Source organism: Balaenoptera ricei, chromosome 8 (genome assembly GCF_028023285.1).
Source record: "Balaenoptera ricei isolate mBalRic1 chromosome 8, mBalRic1.hap2, whole genome shotgun sequence".
NCBI classification, from domain to species: domain Eukaryota; kingdom Metazoa; phylum Chordata; class Mammalia; order Artiodactyla; family Balaenopteridae; genus Balaenoptera; species Balaenoptera ricei.
This window is the reverse complement of record NC_082646.1, coordinates 105,718,989-105,742,906: the sequence shown is the minus strand read 5'-3', so window position 1 is coordinate 105,742,906 and position 23,918 is coordinate 105,718,989. Positions and strand designations below refer to the sequence as shown.

The following is a 23,918-nucleotide window of genomic DNA, read 5'->3' as shown; positions in this document are numbered from 1 at the left end:
GAAATTTGGAGGGATCCAAAAAATATGTTTATCCTGAGCTTACAAGCTAGTTGGGGCTTAGAACATACATAAAGTTAAAAAAATACAAATTAAATAGCAACCAAAAACAACCCCCAAACAACACAAAATTATAATGCTATGATTAGATGACAAGTGAATTGTATGAATTTAAGAGTATAGGGAATCACTATGGAGTTATAGTGACTTGGGGAGGTTTTATGAAGAAGCTAAGTCAGGAGTTTGGAGTGGTAAGGAGGTCACTAAAGGCAAGGGAGAATGGTGTGAAGCAAATGCATGGGCTGTTTTTGTGCAAGTATACAATAACACCTCCTTCTGGGCAGACCAATCACAAAAAAGCACCCCTTCCTCCCATCCCAGCCCATGATGCACGTCAATGTTGGCTTGACTAGCAGAACTTGGCCTAGATTGGATCCCATCTTGCCCCTCCCCTCCACAGGCTGCATTAGTGCAACACAACACAGCCTTCTGTGGTGGCTGGAGGCCTAGAAGTGTGAGATGTTTTGGGTACGGTTAGCCCAGGTTGGCTAGAGCCAAGGGCTTGAATTAGGACAAGAGGGAGATAAAATGGGGAAGATGGGTTGGGGCCAGAGTGTGGAGAAGCAGTAACAGAGCCTTAAAGAACTGAGGGTTCATCTTAAGGCTAATGGGGATTCAGCATAAGTTTTCAGGCAGGGAAGGGCTCAGGTGAGATTGTTAAAATGCTCACTGAAGTACAGCCATTTCTCAGGAGTTCTGAGCAATTTTTACTGCTGAGGCATTGAGCTGGGAAATCTTTCTTGCTCCTATCCTTATGGGACAGGTATTTACAAAGCTAATTTCCCACATCATTTTCTAGGCCATCTTATTACCCAGTTTATTTTTTTTTCTTGACTTTTAGAAAAAAAATTATTTAATTAAAAATTTTAATATAGTCACATGCCATATATGTGTTTATATTCACAAGTATATATACTATAAAGTTTTATTCTATCACCAACCCCTCTCCACCCACTGGTCTCCCCCTCTACACTCACATAGGTAACTACTGTTAGGAGCTTTTTGTGGCAAATGCACAGGTGAATATAGCAAATCTATATCCTTTTTTATTTTTTTTAATTTTTATTTTTGGCTGCGTTGGGTCTTTGTCGCTGCACGCGGGCTTTCTCTAGTTGTGGAGAGCGGGGTCTACTCTTGGTTGCGGTGCGCAGGCTTCTCATTGCGGTGGCTTCTCTTGTTGCAGATCCCAGGCTCTAGGCGCGTGGGCTTCAGTAGTTGCGGCACGCGGGCTCAGTAGTTGTGGCTCACAGGTTCTAGAGCGCAGACTCAGTAGTTGTGGTGCATGGGCTTAGTTGCTCCGTGGCATGTGGGATCTTCCAGACCAGGGCTCAAACCCATGTCCCCTGCATTGGCAGGTGGATTCTTAACCACTGTGCCACCAGGGAAGCCCTATACACCATTTTATACACGAGCAAAGTAAGGTATTTAAATGACACCCAGACTGGCCAGTAGTCCAGTCTGTCTTTTCTGAGTGCCCAGTCTGTTGCTTAAATGTGGATCCTGCAAGTAGGTCGTAGGAGAGGAGGCTGAGCTGTCAGCACAGTCAGTGAGTGACAATTATTTACTTGGCTGTTTACCCCAGGAGGCTGTGAGTCTCTGGAGGACAAGAATGTGTCTTATGCATTGTTGCAGCATTACTGCCTAGCACTGTGCCTGGCACGCAATAAACACCCTATTTTTGGAAAGCTGTGGATCCTGAGTCACACTGGATATTATTGCAGAAAACAATTTTTCTATTTTTGTGCTTTGTAACATAATTCAGTATCTCGAATATTTATGACTTTGTTTTGCTTTTCCAGAATGAATATAATGATTACCAATTTTTGAGCACTAATTATGCATCAGTTCTAATTGCCAAACACTTACATCTCATTTAACCTACAACTCTGTGACTTGAGTATTCAAATCATTTGGCAGATGATGATAAAACGAGTTCAAAGAGGTTAACTAACTCACCCAAGTTTGCCCAGCTAGTGAGCATCAGAGCTAGAATTCAGAGCCAGCTCAGTCTGACCACAAAGCCAGTGGCCTTGACCATTCAAGCATGTCTACATGTCACCTACTCTGGAAAACCACAAGGAAAGCTCAGCCTCTGGTCATACCACATGACTCAATTCAGAGTGAGATGGTTGAAGGCAGGCTCAAATCAGTCTCATCAATTTTTAGCACTTTGAACCTCCACTGTTTTGATGACCCTGGATACTTGAGAAGGAAACAACAATAACAAAACAGGTTTCTTGTTTACAGGGGTTGTTTTCTAAGCTGTGACTAATCCTAAAGTGTACCTATAATTTGTAGTGTTGTTCTAAGTGCCCAAAACTTCTACAGTGTATGGGGAGGCTGATGTGCTGGCACTGACCTTGATGTTATATTGAGAAAGATGCAATGTATTTTTTTAAACATTTATTTATTTTATTTATTTATTTTTGGCTGCACTGGGTCTTTGTTGCTGTGCGCGGGCTTTCTCTAGTCGCGGCGAGCAGGGGCTACTTTTCGTTGCGGTGCACAGGCTTCTCATTGTGGTGGCTTCTCTTGTTGCGGAGACGGGCTCTAGGCACGCGGGCTTCAATAGTTGTGGCACCCGGGTTTAACTGCTCTGCGGCATGTGGGATCTTCCCAGACCAGGGATTGAACCCATGTCCCCTGCACTGGCAGGTGGATTCTTAACCACTGCGTCACCAGGGAAGTCCCTAACGTATACCTTCTTTATTCTTCCATTCAATAAATATTTGAGTTTCTACCATCTGCCTGGCACTGTCTGGGGGCACTGGAGATATAGCAGTGAACCAAAACAAAAATTCTTGTCCATTTGGAACTTATATTCTAGTGGGAAGAGACAAACAAAAATAAAAGTAAAACTTAAAGTTAGATGGTGAGAAGTCTTATGGAGAAGGATGGGGAAGGGGAATATAGAATGCTGGGAGGTATGCTCAATTTTAAATTCTTACACTGCATGTTGCAATTGTGACAAGTCATTAGCCTTTGGCCCCTTTCTCTTCTGAGCATGCCTCATAATGCCCTGGATTTGTGTCACATCCTGTAGGTCCTGCTTACTGCACACCCAATGCGAAACCCCAGGAACCACTTGTCTTGAGGTTCTCATCTAGTTTCTTGCTGGCCAGAGTTAATTTAGATCTAACCTAGACTCAAATATAAAGCCTGGACGAGGGTATTCAAATAATCTTGAGAGTTTGCAGAGAATCAGAAGGTGCAGGGGAAAAGAAACCAAAACAGGACCTCTTCAGGTAAGATTAGGTAGAATTATCTTTACCTTTTCACTTCTGGCCTAATCATTCGGGGAGTGAAAAACAGCTCAAGGGCGTGGCAGGGCCTAGAGATAGCTGGAAGGAGGTTCTGGGTAGGTTATAATAGTTAAGGTAGAGGCAGAAGAAAGAAAGTGGAATAATTTGTCGAGTGAATGAGGCAATGGTGATGCCAAGAGGTGGTAGCAGTGGGGGGGAGGGAGATAGAGGCTTTAGCCTCTCATAAGCTCCACCAGCTATTTAGCCCCAAGACAACTGCCCCTACCCCAACGAATCCAAAATAACAATATTCTTCAATTGTGACAACTGACATTTTCTCAATCACATGTGAAGCGTGAATAAAAGCATTTTTGGAGAACCCAGTTTTGTATTGATCTACCATACAGTTTAAGTAAGAGTGTGATTGCCAAAGCAGCTCCGAAACAAGCTCCTCTAAGCCGGAGATTTACAAAATATGGCCATGGCTTAGACTGGACAAAGCCAGTGGAAGGACTTTGCCTGGAAGTTCTTACGTTAGCTATTAGAGTGGCTATGGTGCGCCATCAGGCTTGGACAGGGACGGGAATATTGGGCTAAGTTGCTGATGGTGATGATGAAGTCACGACCTCCTCTCCTTGTGAAGTCAAAATCATTTAAAAGAACAGCGATGCTCACGTCACCCAGGGTTGAGGCCTCCCTTCGGTCCTTAGGGCAGAGTGCCGCCGACCTACGGCTCCGGCCAGCGTTAAACACCGAAACCGTCTCAAACGCGGCCGGCAAAGGTCTGAGGCCGGTTCCACCAACGCCTCCGCTGGGGGGCCTGGCCTCAAGGCTAAGTGAGGGCAGGGCGGGGATGACGGGGCGGCCCACCGCTCCCTGCACAGCCTGCTGGGAGTTGTAGTTCAGTCGTCGAAGAGCCGCTGCAATCCCCATCCCTCTCTTCCGCTTCCTCCCTGCCCGGATGAGTGCGCAGAATGGGAACCGTTGGAGGATACCCAAAGAGCGTGGGACTACAATTCCCAACGGACGGTTGCCCCCAGGGCGCAGCCCCAGGTAGCCGGCAGCGGGTGTCGGACTCCAGCGCACGCGCACACGCGTCGGGCGGTGGCAGAATTCGGCGGCGTGCGCTTTCTCGCTCCAGCCCGCTCAGCGCTCCCTGCACCTTGGGGTGCCGGTTGATCCTCGCCAGTCCGCTGTTAACGCGCCGTCTCGTGGTTTCGCGCGCCTCTCCTTCTCCCTAGTTTTTTGTAGAGCCCAGGCCACGCCCGTTTCCCGCCTCCAGGGCCTGGTTCGTTCCCGCCCCCGTCCGCCCCTCTCTGAGCCCCTGCTCCTTCTGCTGGAGGCGGAGGCTCCATGTTGTCCCCTCAGCGAGTGGTAGCGGCTGCATCGGGAGGAGCAGGTGAGGCGCGCTATTTCCCCCGAGCCCGCTCCGTGGCCACTCCCGCTGCCCTCCCTGCTATAGTTTCGAGGAGACCGGAGGCCCGCGCCGCCGCCCTTCCTCGTCCCGGTGTTGGGACCGCGCGCCTCTCGCTGGGGTCCCTTGGCCGACGAATTCGGGTCCGGGGGCTGCTCGCGGGGCCGGACCAGTCAGACGCGGGCGGCGCCTTCCTCCGCTACCGGCTGGGAGCGGCCGCCTTCGGGGGTCGGGCCCTGGGCCCGGAGGAGGCCGTTAGTGCCCCTCGGGGGTGCCGCCGCCCATCTGGCCCTTCCCCTCCCGACCTGGGGCGGACCTCGAGGGTCGGTGGTCCTGGGGCGGCGTTTAGAGGCTGAGCTGGGCGCTCCGGGCTGCTGCCCTCTCCCTGCCTAGGCGCTTCGCTCGCTCGCTGGCCGGGAAACCTCGGGCCGAGTGGCTCTGGCCGTATTAACGGGCCCAGGGAGTGGGGAAGGTAGATGCTTTATTGTTCAGCCTTTTAAAAAGCTCTAGAGGGCTGCGAAGCGTCTTTGAGTTGGAAGCTTTATTTTTATCCTAAAGACCTTGAGTTACAGGAGGTATTAGGGAAGTCGATTTTCAACCCGCACTTATCTCCGTAAAGGAGATAAAAGAATGTGGCCTAAATTGATTTTTAGGAAGTTCTTTTAGTACGTTTGGTACAGTACTTTGTTCGTTTGCTTTCTTGAAGACACAAAGCATAGTGAAAGTATTAAAGAAAAAACAAATAGTCACCATAAACTCATGGATTTTAATTTCATCTGTCATTCTACCTGACTTTATTCTTGTTTGCTGTGTGTGCTGTTGAAATGGCCGGAAGTTTTCACTTGTGAAATCTAAAGGCAAAAAAAAAGAAGAAAAGAACATTGAAGACTCTTTTAATAAATCCTAGTCCTCAAATTTGAATACGAAGTTGGATGGAATGTTTTGGGAAGGAGAGAAAACTAACGGACCAAAAACGTGGTTTCACATTTTGGCTGGCTTTTGGAGAAGCAAAACCTACGTAGTTTTAAACCGCGACAAGTATTCAGCATTGCAGTGTACTGAATTTCAAATTAGTGTTTTCTTTCAATCCCCACAGAAACCAGCTCATAGTATAGAAATCTCTGTTGCTGCTTTAACACCTGTAAAGAAAACGCTTGATTGAAAAAGACCTGTACCTAATGAAGCATTACACTAGTAGAGCAGGTTGTTTTATTAGCTGTTGTTTACTGTCTTATTGGAGTAATCATAAAATTAAGAAAAGTAGTAAAAAGTAGAGGATAAATGTGATGATGTGTACTAGCATAATTGTCTTAGTTTTCACTAAATAGGACTTGTTTAGATTAGGCTTTTTTAGAATTGGTTTTCTATGGAGTAGCACATGCATTTTTCATTTTTATGATTCCTAAGTCATAAAATAAAAGGTATACTCACACTGATTATTTAAAATGAAATAATAGGGAATTGTAAGAAGCAAGAAATATAAAGTCATCTCTACTTCCCCAGTTCCCCAGTGGTAGTCATTACTCACAGTTTGGTCATATATTCTAAGATTTCTTTCAAGTACCTTAGGGAACCCTAGGTTGTGTGAACTTGTTTAAAATTTACCCGCAGTGACTCGGCATGCCTGTTAAACTTTCTATGGCCTTGTGTTTTATACTGAGAAATTGTTTAACAAAACTACAGTTTAAAGTTAGTCTGAATTTTAGAACATTTTCCTAACTTTGAGATTCTAGGAGCATATTCTCTAAAAAAATATCAAGGGGGAAAAGTGAGGGGAAAGCTTTTAGTTAAACGAAATAAGTCTTTTAATTGCTGTAGAGCTGTGGTTCTCAGCCCTGCTGCTGCACATTAGAATAACTTGGGGTTTTTAAAACCTGCCAATGCTTGGGGCCCACTCACAGATTCTGATTTAATATATTGAGGGGCCAAGCAACAGTTTAAAAAAAAAAAAACCCCAAAACGCAAGTAATTTAATTTCTATACTAATGTATACAAATTTCTCTGTAGGTGGTTGCTTAATTTGAATTGATTTATTACTTTATAGGAAGTATAATTTGTAATATCAGTATTTTTGTATTGAGTTGATACTCTTCCATGCAAATATCTAAAGAATGCCTTTTATTGGTATGTGTTTTGATTGTTAGAATATGTTTTGATTGTTAGAATGTGTTACATATATTTCACAGATAAAGTATCAGTATATTACAAATCAGAAAATAGGTTTTAGTGGTATAGTAGGTGACTAAGCAAAGAAGTAGATTAATTCTTTTTGTCTTGAAATGATAAGGACTCCAAATCAAATATTGCCAGTTAAGAAAGTCTTATTCAACTGGAATACAGGTAATTAAAATCTTCAGGTAACCAGATTGATTTTGGTGGTGTTCTTATTTTTAGGGTAAAGTCAAATAAGATGAATATTGAATTCATTCTATTAGAAAGATTTTTATCTTTTTAATAGAATAGCCTGGCATCTATTTTATTAAATGCCTGTATTAAATTAGATGCCTATAGTATAGCCTGGCATCATTTTTAGATTCAGCCCAGTCTCTGCATTTCTGAATCTTTAATACTGTTTAGTCATAGTTGATCTTCATAAATCCATTAAGCAGTACAGAATTCTAAATTGACAAAGAAAATGTGGTTTTGTTCAGCATTCTGTGCTAAGGTACAAATTTCCCCTACTGTTCTGTTAAGTTGCATTTAAATAGAACTTTCACTGAAACAACATTAAAAATATACGTGTATCTACCGGCATGCTTACTGCCTTGAGACAAAACAGTGTATAAAAGCACTCCCTCACCATCACCAAAAAAGAGCCACACCCAGCAGTTGTAGAGTTGGCTGAGGGCTTTAGTGTACTTAGCCTTACATATGATGATGTGTTTTCTTTGGCCTTTTCTGTGAATTAGGAACTTTAAAGACTGCCAGTAAGAACAAGGCATGAAAATGGTATGCTTTTGTTTTTGGGTGTGTTGCTTTTGCCCTTTAGAAAATGTGGTATTTCAAAAGGAGAGTGGAAAACTCAGGTCATAACTTTACCCTGAGTCATGCACGCTACTCAGTGAAATGTTTCTATAACTGTAGTTAGGATTTGCTTTTCAAAACTCTCTGGACCGTAAGGATGAGTACTGAGGCTGGCTCTACCCCCGTGGTTCTTAACCCAGGGCGATTTTGCCTGGTTGGGACACTTAGCAATGTCTGGAGACATTGCTGGGTCTCACAATCAGGAGGTAGCTGTACTGGTATCCAGTGGGTAGAGGCCAGAGATGCAGCTAAATATCTTGCAGTGAATGGGGTAGCTCCCCACAACAAAGAGTTATCCAGCCCCAAATATCCGTGGTGCTGAGGTTGAGAAACCCTGGTCTAAACTGTTGACTTGATCTACTAAATTCTGTCTGAATTATCTGAAATAGCAATTGTAATTGCTTCCAAATAACTAGTTTCATTGAATTTATCACTGTTCAGATGGTCTTCTCAAGTATTTGAGGGACATTTAAACTTTTTTCCCCATAATGCTTTTTCTGATAGAACTTATTTCTTAAAATTTACATTTTCCATAGGAGCAGGAAGGCCAATTATAATTCAGAAGTCTCATCTACTTTTATTTAGCCTGTGCAGCTACTTTTTTTTTTTTTTTCTTTCAGTCCTTTGAAAATTCAGAAATAATTCTAGGAAGAATCAGCGCTGTAATTTGCTCAGATCTCTACAAATTTGTCCCTATAATAATTAATTTCACTTGTTAGTCTTTCAGCCCTTCTGTTTGGGTTGTCTGTTTTTGTTTTAGTGCAGAGCTTCTCCGTTGAATCCAATGATACAACGATTGTTTGAATAGGCATACTTAAACCTATTGGTTAGTCTGGGTTAAGGTGTGTTGTGTCCAAAGTAAAGGATACGTCAGTACTTTAAAAGTAATTAGAAAAAATGTTGTAGCTTCCACATCAACTATTGGAGTCCTTTTTAATTATGCAAATATTTCAACATTTCTACATACTTCGAAATGATGGCTGATGCAGTATTGCTATGAGCTATTTACAGCACTAATCAGAATTGGCAGTATGATATAGTTCTACCACTCACTTTTTTTTTTTTTTAACTTAGGTTTTAAGTTCACTAAACTTAGGTTTTCCCTAAACTTAGGTTTTCCCTAAACTTAGGTTTTCCCTAAACTTAGGTTTTAAGTTCACTTAAATGTATACAGATGGTCGGGGAACTAGGATCCCACAAACTGCGTGGTGCGGCCAAAAATACAGATGATAGATGTGACTGTGGTCAGGCCATATCTTTGTATGTGTATAAAATGTCACATCTGGTATTCATGTAAATGAACATAATAGAGCATTACCTCTTCATATCGAACATTAACTGTTCATGTAAGTGAGCCTTACTGTTGTTGTCATCGCAGAATGCATATCTAGACCTTGGGAAATGATTGCTTCGCTAAAGGGAGAAGGCATATAAGGTTGCCACTTAAAGGTTTTTCTAGTACTGTCCCTGGAGGTTAGATCTCCAGAGTATAAGATTACTGAGACATGGGAGTAATTTCACTGCAAATGGAGTATCTCTCCCCCTTAAAAAACTCCTAAAACAAACCCCCAAGTCTTTGGTGGGGTCCTTGCTGAGCAAGTTGCTTTAATGTTTTTATCATCGTAAATTTTGATCTGTTCTTTAGCCAGGACTATACAATTTTAAATTAAGCCAAGGCATGAATACGTTACCCAGCAAGTTTGGCCAATTTAGATATTCAGGAAATTTTCAGTTGTTCAAGAGAGATTGAATTTTAGAGCTATAAAATGGCTTTACCTAACTGCCTGATTTTGTGGACGAAGCTGAGACACAGAGAAGTAAAGTGATTTACTCACGCTGTTACGGTTAGTACGAAACTGGGCCCAGAAATCTGGTCTTTCCTGATTGTTAGGGAAGGCCTTTCTCCTGTAGATACTCCTTCACTGTTATAACAGTCTTTGCCAAACCAGGAGCTTAAGTCATAGAAGGAAGAAATGATAGGGTCTGGTGGTATGTTTCATATAGGAAGATGGAGTCAGGGAAGATGTGAAGGCTGAAAGGCGGAGATTTGAGAGAAGTGGAGCAGCTGAGAGGATTCATTTTGATGATGCTAAATGTAGACTTATAAAATGTTAGAACTGAAAGGGTTGCTAGAGGTTAAATCTTGACTCATTTTACTGTTGAGACTGAAGACTAGACATGCCCAGAATCACACAGGTTGTTAGTGGTAGAACTGGAACAGGAACTTGTCTCCTGACTCTTTTTTTTTTTTTTTTGGCTGTGTTGGGTCTTCGTTTCTATGCGAGGGCTTTCTCTAGTTGCAGCAAGCGGGGGCCACTCTTCATTGCGGTGCGCGGGCCTCTCACTATCGTGGCCTCTCTTGTTGTGGAGCACAGGCTCCAGACGCGCAGGCTCAGTAGTTGTGGCCCACGGGCCCAGTTGTTCCGCGGCATGTGGGATCCTCCCAGACCAGGGCTCGAACCCGCGTCCCCCGCACAGGCAGGCAGATTCTCAACCACTGTGCCACCAGGGAAGCCCTCTCCTGACTCTTATACCCATATATTTCTCCGTAATACTCCTCCGAGAGTGAGCTGATGGTGGAATATCCAGGTGAATCTGTCCCTTAAGCAATTGCACATTTGGACCTAAGTGCAGGTTAGAAATTAATGAAGTTGCATCACCAAAATAGAGGGTGTAGTGAAATTATAAGAATAAAGAGCTTATTCAGGGAGAGGTTGAGAACTGCGGAAGGCTAAAGCAGGGCGTTGGTGGGTATCACAGGAGGCTGAAAAGGAGAACCGGTGAAAGGGGATGATAAAGAGGCTGGAAGAGAACTAGGAGTGGGCACTGTTGTGGAGTCCAAAAGTTTTAAGAAGTTTTAGAAGTGGTTGGCCAGTGTGTTATATCACAGGTGCAGAGTTGAATGAGAATCAAGAAAGGCCTATTGGATTTGGCAGGAGAGGTCATTGATGAACTAGAGAATGGTTTCAACAGAGAGACTGAGAGGAAAGTCAGATTGCAAGGTGATAAGAAGGGAATGGGTAGATAAGTGGATGAAGACACACTTTCAGGGAGGTTGACAAAGAAAGGAGACTGGGAGGAGGAAGGGAAGAAACTGACTTTTATTGAGGTTCTTTACATGTACTGTAGGGTTTAGTGTTTACAGTACTAGGAAGCTATTATTCTATGGTAGATACTGGGGCTGAATGTGGTGGTTTCCCTACTCCCCAGGGGCTCCCAGGAGCTCATTACAATATTATTATGTTGTAATGAGTGGAATAATAGTAAAGGTTTTAGTGGAAATAGGAAAGTGGGTTCTTTTTATTGAGTCCCTAATATGTGTCAGACACTGCTTTGAGATGGGTATTAGATTTATAAATAAATGGAGCTACAAATGGTTAGAAATTTATCCACAGTCACATTGTGACTAAATGGTGGAGTTTTTCGTTTATTCCCCAACTGTTTATTGGATGTCTACTCTCTGTGGGCACTGTTCTGGTTCTTGGGGGATATAGCATTGAACAAAAGAGACAAAAATTTCTGCCTTCATGGAGCTTACATTCTAGAGGTGAGAAAGAAAGGATTTAAGCCCTGCTGTCTCTCTTGATCGCTTTTAGTGTACCGTGCAAAGTGATGGACTCTGAGAGGATGGGGTGGGCGATCAGGACAGAGGGAGGGTGAAGGTGATTGTTGAAGGATGAGCAAGTGTTTGCTGGAATCAAGTGGAAGAAACATTTCAGGCTGTGAGAACAAATGGTTGAATAGGCTGTATATTTGAAAATTTGGAATCAAGACAGGACAGGACGTGAATCCTAACTTTCTCCTAGGAGGAAGACCAATGAGTATAAATTTACCTGGGAGGATGAGGAGAATAAAGAATTAGAGGAACGAAGGCAGTAGGGCGAATGGTGAAAGGCTTTGACTTACAGGATGGAGATTTTTTAGCTTTCAGCCATCAATCCATAAAATGTTTTTGTAGTTTTTTTAAATAAATTTGTTTTATTTATTTTATTTATTTATTTTTGGCCGCGTTGGGTCTTTGTTGCTGCACGCGGGCTTTCTCTAGTTCCTGCGAGCGGGGGCTACTCTTGGTTGCGGTGCGCGTGCTTCTCATTATGTTGGCTTCTCTTGTTGCAGAGCATGGGCTCTAGGCGTGCGGGCTTCAGTAGTTGTGGCACGCGGGCTTAGTAGTTGTGGCTCGCAGGCTCTAGAGCATGGGCTTAGTAGTTGTGGCACACGGACTTAGTTGCTCCGCGGCATGTGGGATCTTCCTGGACCAGGGCTTGAACCCGTGTCCCCTGCATTGGCAGGCAGATTCTTCACCACTGTGCCACCAGGGAAGTCCTTGATTTTTTTTATGTAGTTGCTGTCATGATATGTTTATGTACTGTAATGAAGGCATTCATCCCTGAAGGATGAGGTAACATCCTTAAAGCAACACTCGGGGATGTTGACTTGCGTGATCAACCTAACAGGCAGGAAAGGTTGGAAGGTGACGTGGCTAAAGGAGAGGGCCCTGAGGTTTTGATTAAGGGATCTATGAGATTGGGGGGCAGGTTGTCCGAGATGCGAGGATAAATCAGCAAAGGAAATTTACATGATATCTAGAAAAGGGTTAGTGGAAATAAGATTTTTACTTGGATGATCAATAATATAGTTCTCTTGTCTTAGGAAGTGAGAGATAAAGATAGTGTGGTGAAAAATGAGCAGCTCTATTTGTTTAAATTAAATTATTAGTGATGTGTACAGTTTAAAATGATTTTTCCCTTAAGTGGATCCAAACCAAAGGAACAAGATCTTTTAAAATCCGGTGTGCCCAGTATACTGTCGGAGAGAAATGCAGGATCACCCCAGCTCCCTCAACTAAATATAGCCTGGTTCTCTTCTTTTTCACTTTGCTATAGGCAGAAAGAGGAAGAGATGAGGGAAGGCTTTATCAATTTTTTTTTAAACTGTCCTTCTTAGTGGTCTTCATCTTCTCTTGAAGTGCAATTCGTTGTCTGCAACTGCATACATTTTTGTCATGTGATTATTCTATCTTGTTTGTAGCCCAGGTAACTTTATCTTCCATACCTGTTGCCCTGACAACATCACCTGCATCCTTAGGGTGGTAGCTTTCAACTATATTATGGTACATATCATTCATCCTTTTTACAGTTGTTTATTGTGTGCCTGCTTTGTATCAGTACATTCACACTGCTCAGTAAACTTTAATAGTGAAATAGATAAAATTGAAAGAGCCAGTACCATGAACTTAATTGTGAAGTCCTGGGGGACTACTGTATTGGTTACATCTCATAGAGCCTCCAAATAAGTAATTTAAACAAGGTAGACATTTTTCTTTCATATGAAAGTGAGCCAGCATGGCAGTTCTGCTACACCAAGTCCTCAGCCCTACCTCTCTTGTTGCTCCAGTATTCCTAGGGTGTTGCCCTCACGTGCCTGGTCCAGGGTGACTCACTCCCACTTTCACATATAGCGAGCAGGAAGGGGGAAGATGCATGATATGGAAGTTGCTATATCATTTCCAGTCAGAACTTAGTCACACAGTGATACCCTACATACAAGGTTGGGTTGGAAATGTGTTTCTTCTGAGCATTTATATGCCCAGCTAAAAATATATTACCATAGCAGGAGGAGAAAATGAATATTGGGGGAGCAACTGGCCATCTCAGGGACTTTGGTATTGCTTTGAGTACTGCACAGTACTTAACCTTGTGGCTTATCCATAAGGTGTGAATAAATTGTTCTCATTTCTTCTTTGATATAAAAGACTGAAGGTCTTCAGGTCCTGGATGCACCTGCTGTTATGGCAATAAGAACTCTAAGAGATTATTTACAGAAATGTTTCCTTTTTATAATAGGAAATAATGGGAAAGAAAAGTATTAGTATATATGTATTATAATGCTAGAATGACATTGAATCAATGTTTATAAATTGTTTTCCAACAGTTTGCAAAAAATTAAAAAGTGGCAAGAACCCTTTTGTTGCTGTCTGATACAGTAAGTATAAAAAGCAAGCAGCGGGACTCCCCTGGTGGCGCAGTGGCTAAGAATCCGCCTGCCAGTGCAGGGGACACGGGTTCGATCCCTGGTCCGGAGAGCTCCCACATGCCGCGGAGCAACTAAGCCCATGCGCCACAACTACTGAGCCCACGTGCCATAACTACTGAAGCCCGCACACTGTAGGGCCTGCATGCCGCAACTACTGAGCCTGTGTGCTGCAGCTACGGAAGCCCGCGTGCCTAGAGCCTGTGCTCTGCAACAAGAGAAGCCACCGCAATGAGAAGCCCACGCAGCGCAATGAAGAGTAGCCCCCGCTCGCCACAACTAGAGAAAGCCTATGGTCAGCAACGAAGACCCAATGCAGCCAAAAAAAAAATAAAAAATAAAAAATAAAAAGTGAGCAGCAATTCCCATACTTAAAGATTAGAGTCTGGCAGTCAAGCTGTTTTGTCGACTTTGCCTGCTGTGATCATTCAGCCTTCAGTGCTTCCCAGATGAAAGTGTTTCTGGGACCATGTGTATGATTTTGGCCAAATCTGCCTACCTGTTCTATGCTCAACTTAATATTTGTCCTTCAATTTACTTTATATTGATTAGTTTTTAAAACTTAGCCTCCTTCTAAGCAATAATCCATTAAAACATGGTTTTGTTTCCTAATGTTTAATAGTCATTAAAATACGTAATTAAAACAAGTGTCCTTTTAACTACCTAAAAACATCTCCTTTAGTACATACACTTAGGGAAGGGAAATAGTGCTTTGCCTCATTTCATAGGCCCCACTGCTGTTTTTTTGTAAACCTTCCATAAATCCACATAGCTAAGTGGCTCTGAATTTCAAAGAATTAATATCTTTGTGCTTTCAACTCTAGAAGAGAAACTACTGGTTAGTGCTTAATTTTTAACTAAAGAATTAATTGTCCCTAAAACCTTGACTAGGTTATTAAGAGTGATTTGCAAAACATAGCCACCTAAAGATCTTTTCAAGCTTTTCTCCAGAACCTGTTGAGAAAGATGCTTAACTTTTGTAAGCCTTAGTTTCTTTATTTTTCAAATGGGGCAGTATTATTTACCTCGTAGGGTTCTGAGGATTAAGTAAAATGATGTATTTAAAAGGCTTAGGGCCTTCCCCGGTGGTCCAGTGGTTAAGACTGCACTTCCCTTGCAGGGGCTGCGGGTTAGGGTTAGGGTTAGGGTTTCCCTGGTCAGAGAGCTGAGATCCCACAAGCCACGTGTTGCAGCCAAAAAAAACCCCAAAAAGACACTTAGCAGTGGCAGTCACCCTTTCTACTATTGGTGGACGTTTGGGTTATTTCTAGTTTTGGACCATTTTGAGTAAAGCTGATGTGAACATTCTTGTATATATGTCTTTTGGTGGATATACACATTTATTTCTCTTAGGTGTATACCTAGGAGTGGAATTGCTTTATCATAGTTATGTTTAGTTTTAGTGGATACTGCCTAACGGTTTTTTCTATTCCTATCAGAATGTATGAGAATTACAGTTTGTACCACAGTCTCTCCCACAGTTGATATTGTCAGTCTTTGAAATTTTAGCCACTCTGATGGTTGGGCAGTGGTATCTCATTATGTTTTTTTTTTTAAAGTAATTTATTTATTTATTTATTTTTGGCTGCATTGGGTCTTCGTTGCTGTGTGCAGGCTTTCTCTAGTTGTGGCGGGTGGGGGCTACTCTTTGTTGCTGTGCGCGGGCTTCTCACTGCGGTGGCTTCTCTTGTCGCGGAGCACGGGCTCTAGGTGCGCGGGCTCAGTAGTTGTGGCTCGCGGGCTCTAGAGCACAGGCTCAGTCATTGTGGCACATGGGCTTAGTTGCTCCACGGCATGTGGGATCTTCCCGGACCAGGGATTGAACCCGTGTCCCCTGCATTGGCAGGCGGATTCTTAACCACTGCGCCACCAGGGAAGTCCTGGATATCCCTTTTTTTAAATCTCCTTTATTTGGACATGGAATTTTGTAGTATTTTGTTTTTTTTTAAATTTTATTTACTTATTTATTTATTTTTGGCTATGTTGGGTCTTCGTTTCTGTGCGAGGGCTTTCTCCAGTTGTGGCGAGCGGAGGCCATTCTTCATCGCGGTACGCGGGCCTCTCACTATTGCGGCCTCTCTTGTTGCGGAGCACAGGCTCCAGACGCGCAGGCTCAGTAATTGTGGCTCACGGGCCTAGTTGCTCTGCGGCATGTGGGATCCTCCCAGACCAGGGCTCGAACCCGTGTCCCCTGCACTGGCAGGCAGATTCTCAACCACTGCGCCACCAGGGAAGCCCTGGATATCCTTTTTCAATGAAATGCTCGTTCATAATCTTTTACCCATTGCTATTTTTAAAGGTGAAATGGTTGTCTTTTTCTTTTCTTTTTCTATAATGATTCTGGATATGAGTCCTTTGGATTTAGGTGTTAGGAATATTTCCTCCTAGCCTGTGACTTGCATTTTTACTCCCTTAAGGATGTCTTTTAATGAACAAAAATTCTTAGTTTTAATGAAGTCGAATTTGTCATTTTTTTCTTTTATGGTTTGGTGCTTTGTGCCGTGTTTAAGAAGTTTTTACTCTTCCCATGTTAAAAAATACATATTTTAAAAATATTTGAGACTAATTTTTTTTCTCTACAACAACATAGGTGATGCTATGGAGAGTGCAAAGCCTTGTCCAGTGCAGGTTGTTTTGGTTCAGAAAGACCAACATGCCTTTGAGCTAGAAGAGAAAGCCTTGGCCAGCATCCTCTTACAGGAACACATCCGAGACCTTGATGTGGTGGTGGTGTCAGTGGCTGGTGCCTTCCGAAAGGGCAAGTCCTTCTTTCTGGACTTCATGCTACGATACTTATATTTCCAGGTAAAGTAGAATTATTTCATTTCCAATTAGAAAGTGAGACTGTTATGTCCAAAAGAGCAAACTAAGCTCATGAATTATCCTTGATGTGTAAAGTTACTCGAAATTTTAGACTTAATGGAAATTTCTTATTTCTCCTATAGAAGGAAGGTGGCCGTTCAAATTGGTTGGGTGACCCAGAAGAACCGTTAACAGGGTTTTCATGGAGAGGGGGCTCTGACCCAGAAACCACTGGGATTCAGATCTGGAGTGAGGTTTTCACTGTGGAGAAGCCAGATGGGAAGAAGGTAAGGAAGAAAAAGACTTATAAACTAACAAACACAACAAAATGAGAACTTTAATGTGTAGCCTGATAATCCAATTAAAAATGATTTTTATCAGAATGATATAAGTGCACGTTTAAAACTAATTCATGAATATAGTTTAAAAGGTCAAAGAGTAACATAAGGCTTCTAACGAAAAATAGCTGTCAGGTGCCCTAGTCCTCCGTCTGCTCATTTTCACTTCCCAGAGGCTAATGCTCTCAGCTGTTCAGATGTTACTTCTGTTCTTTACACTCTTACTCCTGTGAGCATTCACTCCCCCCACCCCTCCAGCTGTCAGCAGGGCATCTTACCCACCTCATCGAGCCTAGTAAGCTTCAGTTGTAGAGCTTCTCCCCAGGTTTCTTTGTAAGGGTCAGCAGGGGCAAGTCATGTGTCTCCTAAAGTGGAAGAGGGGATTTGGGGTTATGACTGTTTCTTCAACAGACTTTAACCCATTCCTTCTGTTTTTAGCCTCACCCTGAAGCATGCCTTCACAGCTGTTTGTGCCTCTCATTTTTGAGTCTTTCCAGGGCTTCAGGTTTCATATCCCCCCTTCAGGTTGTTCAGCTTCAGCCGTTTCCTTGATGTTAAGTAATTAAATATTTTGAGAGCTGGACAGTTGATGCATGACTTTTTTTTTTTAATGTTTACTTATTTATTTATTTATTTGGCTGCGCTGGGTCTTCGTTGCGGCACGCAGGATCTTCGTTGCTGTGTGCGGGATCTTTAGTTGCAGCATGCGGGATCTAGTTACCTGACCAGGGATCGAACCTGGGCCTCCTGCATTGGGAGCTAGGAGTCCTAACCACTGGACCACCAGGGAAGTCCCTGATGCATGACTCTTGATCACTGTTTCCACAGCTTCTGTGTTTTTTCCTTATAAATTTCCTTATTCTTTTTTTTTTTTTTACATCTGCATTTTTTTTTTTAAATTAATAGCTACTTTATTTATTGATTGATTGATTGATTGATTGATTTTTAGCTGTGTGTTGGGTCTTCGTTTCTGTGCGAGGGCTTTCTCTAGTTGCGGCGAGCGGGGGCCACTCTTCATCGCGGTGCGCGGGTCTCTCACTATCGCGGCCTCTCTTGTTGCAGAGCACAGGCTCCAGATGCGCAGGCTCAGTAGTTGTGGCTCACGGGCCTAGCTGCTCCGCGGCATGTGGGATCTTCCCAGACCAGGGCTCGAACCCGTGTCCCCTGCATTAGCAGGCAGATTCTCAACCACTGCGCCACCAGGGAAGCCCAAATTTCCTTATTCTTTTAATGTTTTGTTTGTTTCTCTTTTTTTTTTTTTTTAGTGAAGTTTCAGGAGAAAGGTATATTGGAAAACCCTCCTTTTTTTTTTTAGCATAGATACACATGCAGAAATGCATAGCAAAATGGGGAGATTATCACACGTTTTTTTTTAAGAGAAGAGAATGTAGGAGAATAAGGAGTTTTTGGAATATAACATTAGAAACTTTTGCATGGAAGGATCTTTAGATATTATTTTATCCAGCCTTTAATTTTTTAACAGCTTTACTGAAATTTAATTGATGTTCCATTTCTCCCCTCCCAGCTTTTGTGCTTTTGTCACTGTTTTACTTTAATAACATTGTTTTTATTTTTGTTTAAATGGTCAGTTATCTTTTAAAGATATTTAAATAATAAGAAAAAAGCCATATATTTACCCATGCAGTTACCATTAACTGCTCTTCACTTTTTGTGTCCAGATTTTTATCTATTTTTTGCATTCATTTTTCCTTCAGCCTGAAGGACTTCTTTAATATTTCTTGTAGTGCTGCTCTTCTGGTGCAGAATTCTTCTAGCTTTCTTTCTATGTTTGAAAAGTATTTTGCCTTTGTTTTGAAAATATTTATGCTGGGTATAGAATTCTAGGCTGGCAGTTTTGTCTTTCAGTGCCGCAAAGATGTCACTCCCCTGCCTTTTGTTTTTTTTTAAAGATTTAATTTAGGGCTTCCCTGGTGGCACAGTGGTTAAGAATCCAGCTGCCAATGCAGGGGACACGGGTTCGAACCCTGGTCCAGGAAGATCCCACATGCCGTGGAGCAACGAAACCTGTGCGCCACAACTATTGAGCCTGCGCTCTAGAGCCAGCGAGCCACAACTACTGAGCCCGTGTGCCACAGCTACTGAAGCCCATGTGCCTAGAGCCTGTGCTCCACAACAAGAGAAAGCCCACACGCAGCAACGAAGACCCAACGCAGCCAAAAAAAAAGATTTAATTTTATTTATTTTTTTGGCTGCGTTGGGTCTTCGTTGCTGCATGCGGGTTTTCTCTAGTTGCGGCGAGCGGGGGCTACTCTTCGTTGCGGTGCACGGGCTTCTCATTATGGTGGCTTCTCTTGTCGCGGAGCACAGGCTCTAGGCATGCAGGCTTCAGTAGTTGTGGCACATGGGCTCAATAGTTGTGGCTCGCTGGCTTAGTTGCTCTACAGCATGTGGGATCTTCCTGGACCAGGGATCGAACCTGTGTCCCCTGCGTTGGCAGGCTGATTCTTATCCACTGCGCCACCAGGGAAGTCCCTCCCCTGCCTTTTTGCTGACATTACTTCTGCTGAGAAATTGCTGTTATCCTTATCATTGTTCTTGTGTGTCTAACGTGTCTTTTTGTCTAGTTGCTTTTATGGGGTTTTTGTAGTCTGACTGGAGGGAACAGGTGCTGTTCTTGGCCCTCTGTGAGCCTTAGGTAGTGTTCCCTCTAACCCTTTTGAATGGCTCTTTCTCCAGCCTCAGGTAATTTCCTTATTCACATGGGCTGGTCAGGACTCAGCTGAACACTTGATGGGTACCCTCTGTAGATCCCTGGTGTTCTTTGTCTCTGTAGCTCTCTTCTCAGGTGCTCTGCCTAAGAACTCCTGTTTCCTTGGTCTTCCTGACTCTCAGCTGTATTTCCTGACTCAGAATCTGGTGGCTCTGCCTGGGTTCCCCCTCCCTGTGCCTTGGCCTGTTAGCTGGGTCAACTGTAAAGCTCACCTCATCTGTTTCCTTTCTTTCAAGGATCATTATCCTTTGTTACCCGATGTCCAATGTCTTGAAACTGTTGTTTCATATATTTCGTCTGTTATGTTTGGTTTTAGGTGGGAGGGTAGATCCAGTCTGTTATTCCATTTTGACTGGAAATGGAAGTCGAATCTTCATTTTAGAGATACTGTAAAATGACCCAGTGAGTTAAGGGCCTGTTGTGGGTAACATAGCGACTCTTGGAGACGGCACCACAACAAGGCCCTATGACCTTCATTTCAGTTCTTGTTTTCTGTATCATGTTCTGTTTCTACATTTCTGGTAATGTGTGGTAGGCATTTTTTTTTAAAATTTTTATTGCAGTATAGTTGCTTTACAATGTTGTGTTAGTTTCTGCTGTATAGTAAAGTGAATCAGTTATACATACATATGTCCACTCTTTTATAGATTTCCTTTGCATTTAGGTCACCACAGATAGAGTTTCCTGTGCTAAACAGTAGGTTCTTATTAGTTATCTCTTTTATACATAGTAGTGTATATACGTCAATCCCAATCTCCCAATTCGTCCCACCCCCCGGTAGATACTTTCTTAATTTGTTTTTAGGAATAAATAATTATTGTTGACTATGTGATCCCTTTGTACAGAACTGGTGGGCCTCATTTTAATTTTGGGGGAATGTGGTATATTAATTCTCCTTAAGAGTTTAGGAAATCTCTACAGTGTTAGTAGTAAGCAGGCTTTGCTTTTAGTTATCTGACATTTATAGTGCCCTCATTTTTTTATCTTGTTGAATTGACTCCTCTATAGAGCTCCATGTTTATTGACATCATTTTGGTTTCCTGCCCTTTAAAAAAATTTAATAGACTTTATTTTTTAGAGTAATTTTAGGTTTATAGGAATATTGATCAGGAAGTGCAGAGTTCCCCCTTCCAGTTTCTCCCTATTATTTACATCTTTTGTCAGTGTGATACATTTGTTATAATTAATGATCCAGTATTGATAGGTTGTCATTAACTAAAGCCCATGGTTTACATTAAGGTTCACTCTTTGTGTTGCACGTTCTGTGGGTTTTGATAAATGTATAATGATATGTAGCTACGATTACTGTATCAACAGAGGAAGTGCACTGCCCTAAAAATTCTCTGTGCTCCACCTGTTTGTTCCTCCTCCCCTCCCTGAAATCCTGGTAACCACTGATTGTTTTACTGTCCCCATAGTTTCGTCTTTTCCAGAATGTCATATAGTTGGAATCATATAGTATATAGCCTTTTCTGATTGGTTTCTTTCACTTAGCAATGTACATATTTTTTTAAAAAATTTTATTTATTTATTTATTTATTTTTGGCTGTGTTGGGTCTTCATTTCTGTGCGAGGGCTTTCTCTAGTTGTGGCAAGTGGGGGCCACTCTTCATTGCGGTGCGAGGGCCTCTCACTATCGCGGCCTCTCTTGTTGCAGAGCACAGGCTCCAGACGCGCAGGCTCAGTAATTGTGGCTCACGGGCCCAGTTGCTCCGCGGCATGTGGGATCTTCCCAGACCAGGGCTCGAACCCGTGTCCCCTGCATTGGCAGGCAGAATCTTAACCACTGCGCCACCAGGGAAGCCCAGCAATGTACATATTTTTATGGTTCCTCACATCTGTTTGTATTGATAGCTCATTTCTTATTTCTGAATAGTATTCCACTATGTGGATGACCACAGTTTATCCACTCACCTACTGAATGACATCTTGTTTGCTTCCAAGTTTTGGTAATTATGAGTAGAGCTTCTGTAAATATTCATGGGCAGGTTATTGTGTGGACATAAGTTTCAACTCATTTGGGTAAATACCAAGAAGTGCAACTGTTGGATTGTATGGTAAGATTATGCTTAGTTTTGTAAGAAACTGCCAAACTGTCTTCCAAACTAGTTGTGCCATTTTGCATGCTCTCCAGCAATGAGTGAGAGGTCCTGATGTTTCATATTCTCGTTAGCATTTGGTATTGTCAATTTTCTGGTGTGTAGGGATACCTTGTTGTGTTTCTAATGTGTTTTAAAAAAAATTACGTTCAGACATCTAGCAGGATCAGGAGTGCTTTAAAAAAAATCAATATTCCTACACCAGAAACTAACACAACATTGTAAATTAACTATACTTCAATTTAGAAAAATTAATATTGGATAAATGCTATACTGATAAGCAGTTCTTTAGAAGTTAGCCAAATAAAAGTTTAGCAAGATTGTCTTATTTTATACTTGGTGAGGTTTTAGCTTAGAGCTTGTCTAATTAGAAAGCCACCTACAAGTGGAATTACTGGGTCTGAGAATGCCCATTTCCTCTTTTTCTAGCTATTGCCAAATTGTTCTTGAAGGTAGTTATGGTATTTTACTATTCCACTACATGATATGAGAATACTATTTCCCTGAAATATGCAGCACTTTAAGTATACTTATGACTCCCACTCCTCAAAGAGCTTCTCTTTAGTATGTCTTCTTTTTCCCTCTGTTTGGCCTCATTTTTCTCATTAGCAGATGCCATGATGTTCTTTTTTTCATTGAGGTATAATTCACATACTATAAAATTCAACCTTTAAAATATATAATTCAGCAGTTTTTAGTACACTCACAAGGCTGTACAGGTATCACCATCTAATTCCAGAACATTTTCATCACCCCCAAAAGAAACTCAGTCACTCCCCATTTCCCTCTTCTCCCAGCCCATGGCCACTATCGATCTACTTTCCTCCTCCATGTTGGCTGTTTCCTACAGATGGAGTCACATAACATATGGGTCGTTTGTGTAGCCTCTCGTACCCAGCCCAGTGCCCTCAAGGCCCATCCATGATGTAACACTAGTAATGACTAATGATGTTGAGAATCTTTTCACATAACCATTTGTGTATTTTCTTGGGAAAAATGTCTGTTCAAATCAAATCCAGTTTTTAATTGGGTTGTCTTTTTGTTGTTGAATTCTTTACGCATTCTGGATACTAGACCGTCATCGGGTATGTGATTTGCAATTATTTGAAGTCCAGTTTGTGTATTTTTTTTTTGGTTTATTGTGCTTTAGGTGTCATATATTAGAAACCATTGCCTAATCTGAGGTCATGAAGATTTACACCTATGCTTTCTTCTATGAGTTTTGTGGGTTTTGCTCTAATATTTCGGTCTTGATCTGTTTTAGTTAATTTTTGTATATGATGTGAGGTAGGGATCCAAAACCATCCTTTCACATGTGGAAATCCACTTGTTCCAGCCATGATTAGTCTTTTTTTTTTTAAACCTTCAGTTTTATTTTTGTTTTTAATTAATTAATTTATTATTTATTTATTTTTGGCCGTATTGGGTCTTTGTTGCTGCGTGCGGGCTTTCTCTAGTTGCGGTGAGCGGGGGCTACTCTTCATTGCAGTGCGTGGGCTTCTCTTGTTGAGGAGCATGGGCTCTAGGCACGCAGGCTTCAGTAGTTGTGGCTCGTGGGCTCTAGAGCACAGGCTCAGTAGTTGTGGCCCACAGGCTTAGTTGCTCCGCGACATGTGGGATCTTCCTGGACCAGAGCTCAAACCCGTGTCCCTTGCATTGGCAGGCAGATTCTTAACCACTGCGCCACCAGGGTAGTCCCCATGATTAGTCTTGATTGGTCGTTTAGTTTGACAGTATCCTCTTCACAAAACCGCTAAAGTATGGGTAGATGAAGTCTTTTATCATTAGGTTTCAGTGTATTCAGGCTAGAAACTTCATTTCATTTGAATTGATCTTTTTTTTCTGAATAGTGCTTTCTTTTGGTTGAATTTATATCATATGTATTCAATCACAGTAGTGCGTTGGGTATATGAAAATCCATAAATATATGTTATTAATGGGCCCTGATATATAAACTATATAAAATGATTTATTATCATTTCTAAGAATAAAAATACTTTTCTAAGTAATAAAAATGTCATTTCTAAGAATAAAAATTTTGATTTGTATTTGTTATCATAAATCTTACTTAAAAATGTTTTTGACTATGGTATTTCTCTTCTTGTATTCAATAGAGCTTCATAGAAAGCTTCCCTTCTGGCCTTTGCAATAATTTCGGTATTGGTAAAGAACTAGGCACTT

General features: G+C 42.1%; 1 protein-coding gene across 3 annotated transcripts in view; it reads left to right on the top strand.

The window, feature by feature from the left end:
- Nucleotides 1-4,238: 4,238 nt before the first annotated feature.
- The window catches only part of ATL3 (atlastin GTPase 3), a 54,281-nt gene continuing 34,601 nt past the window's right edge, over nt 4,239-23,918 (top strand). The window contains exons 1-3 of one of the 3 annotated variants that reach the window (XM_059931833.1): nt 4,239-4,352; nt 16,358-16,572; nt 16,713-16,856. In XM_059931833.1, coding sequence (XP_059787816.1) covers nt 4,274-4,352; nt 16,358-16,572; nt 16,713-16,856 — 438 coding nt within the window. In that variant the 5' untranslated portion in view covers nt 4,239-4,273. Of the gene's footprint in view, nt 4,353-4,381; nt 4,699-13,668; nt 13,720-16,357; nt 16,573-16,712; nt 16,857-23,918 lie in introns of those variants that run through there. The other 2 variants (XM_059931835.1, XM_059931836.1) reach the window with 2 other exon arrangements.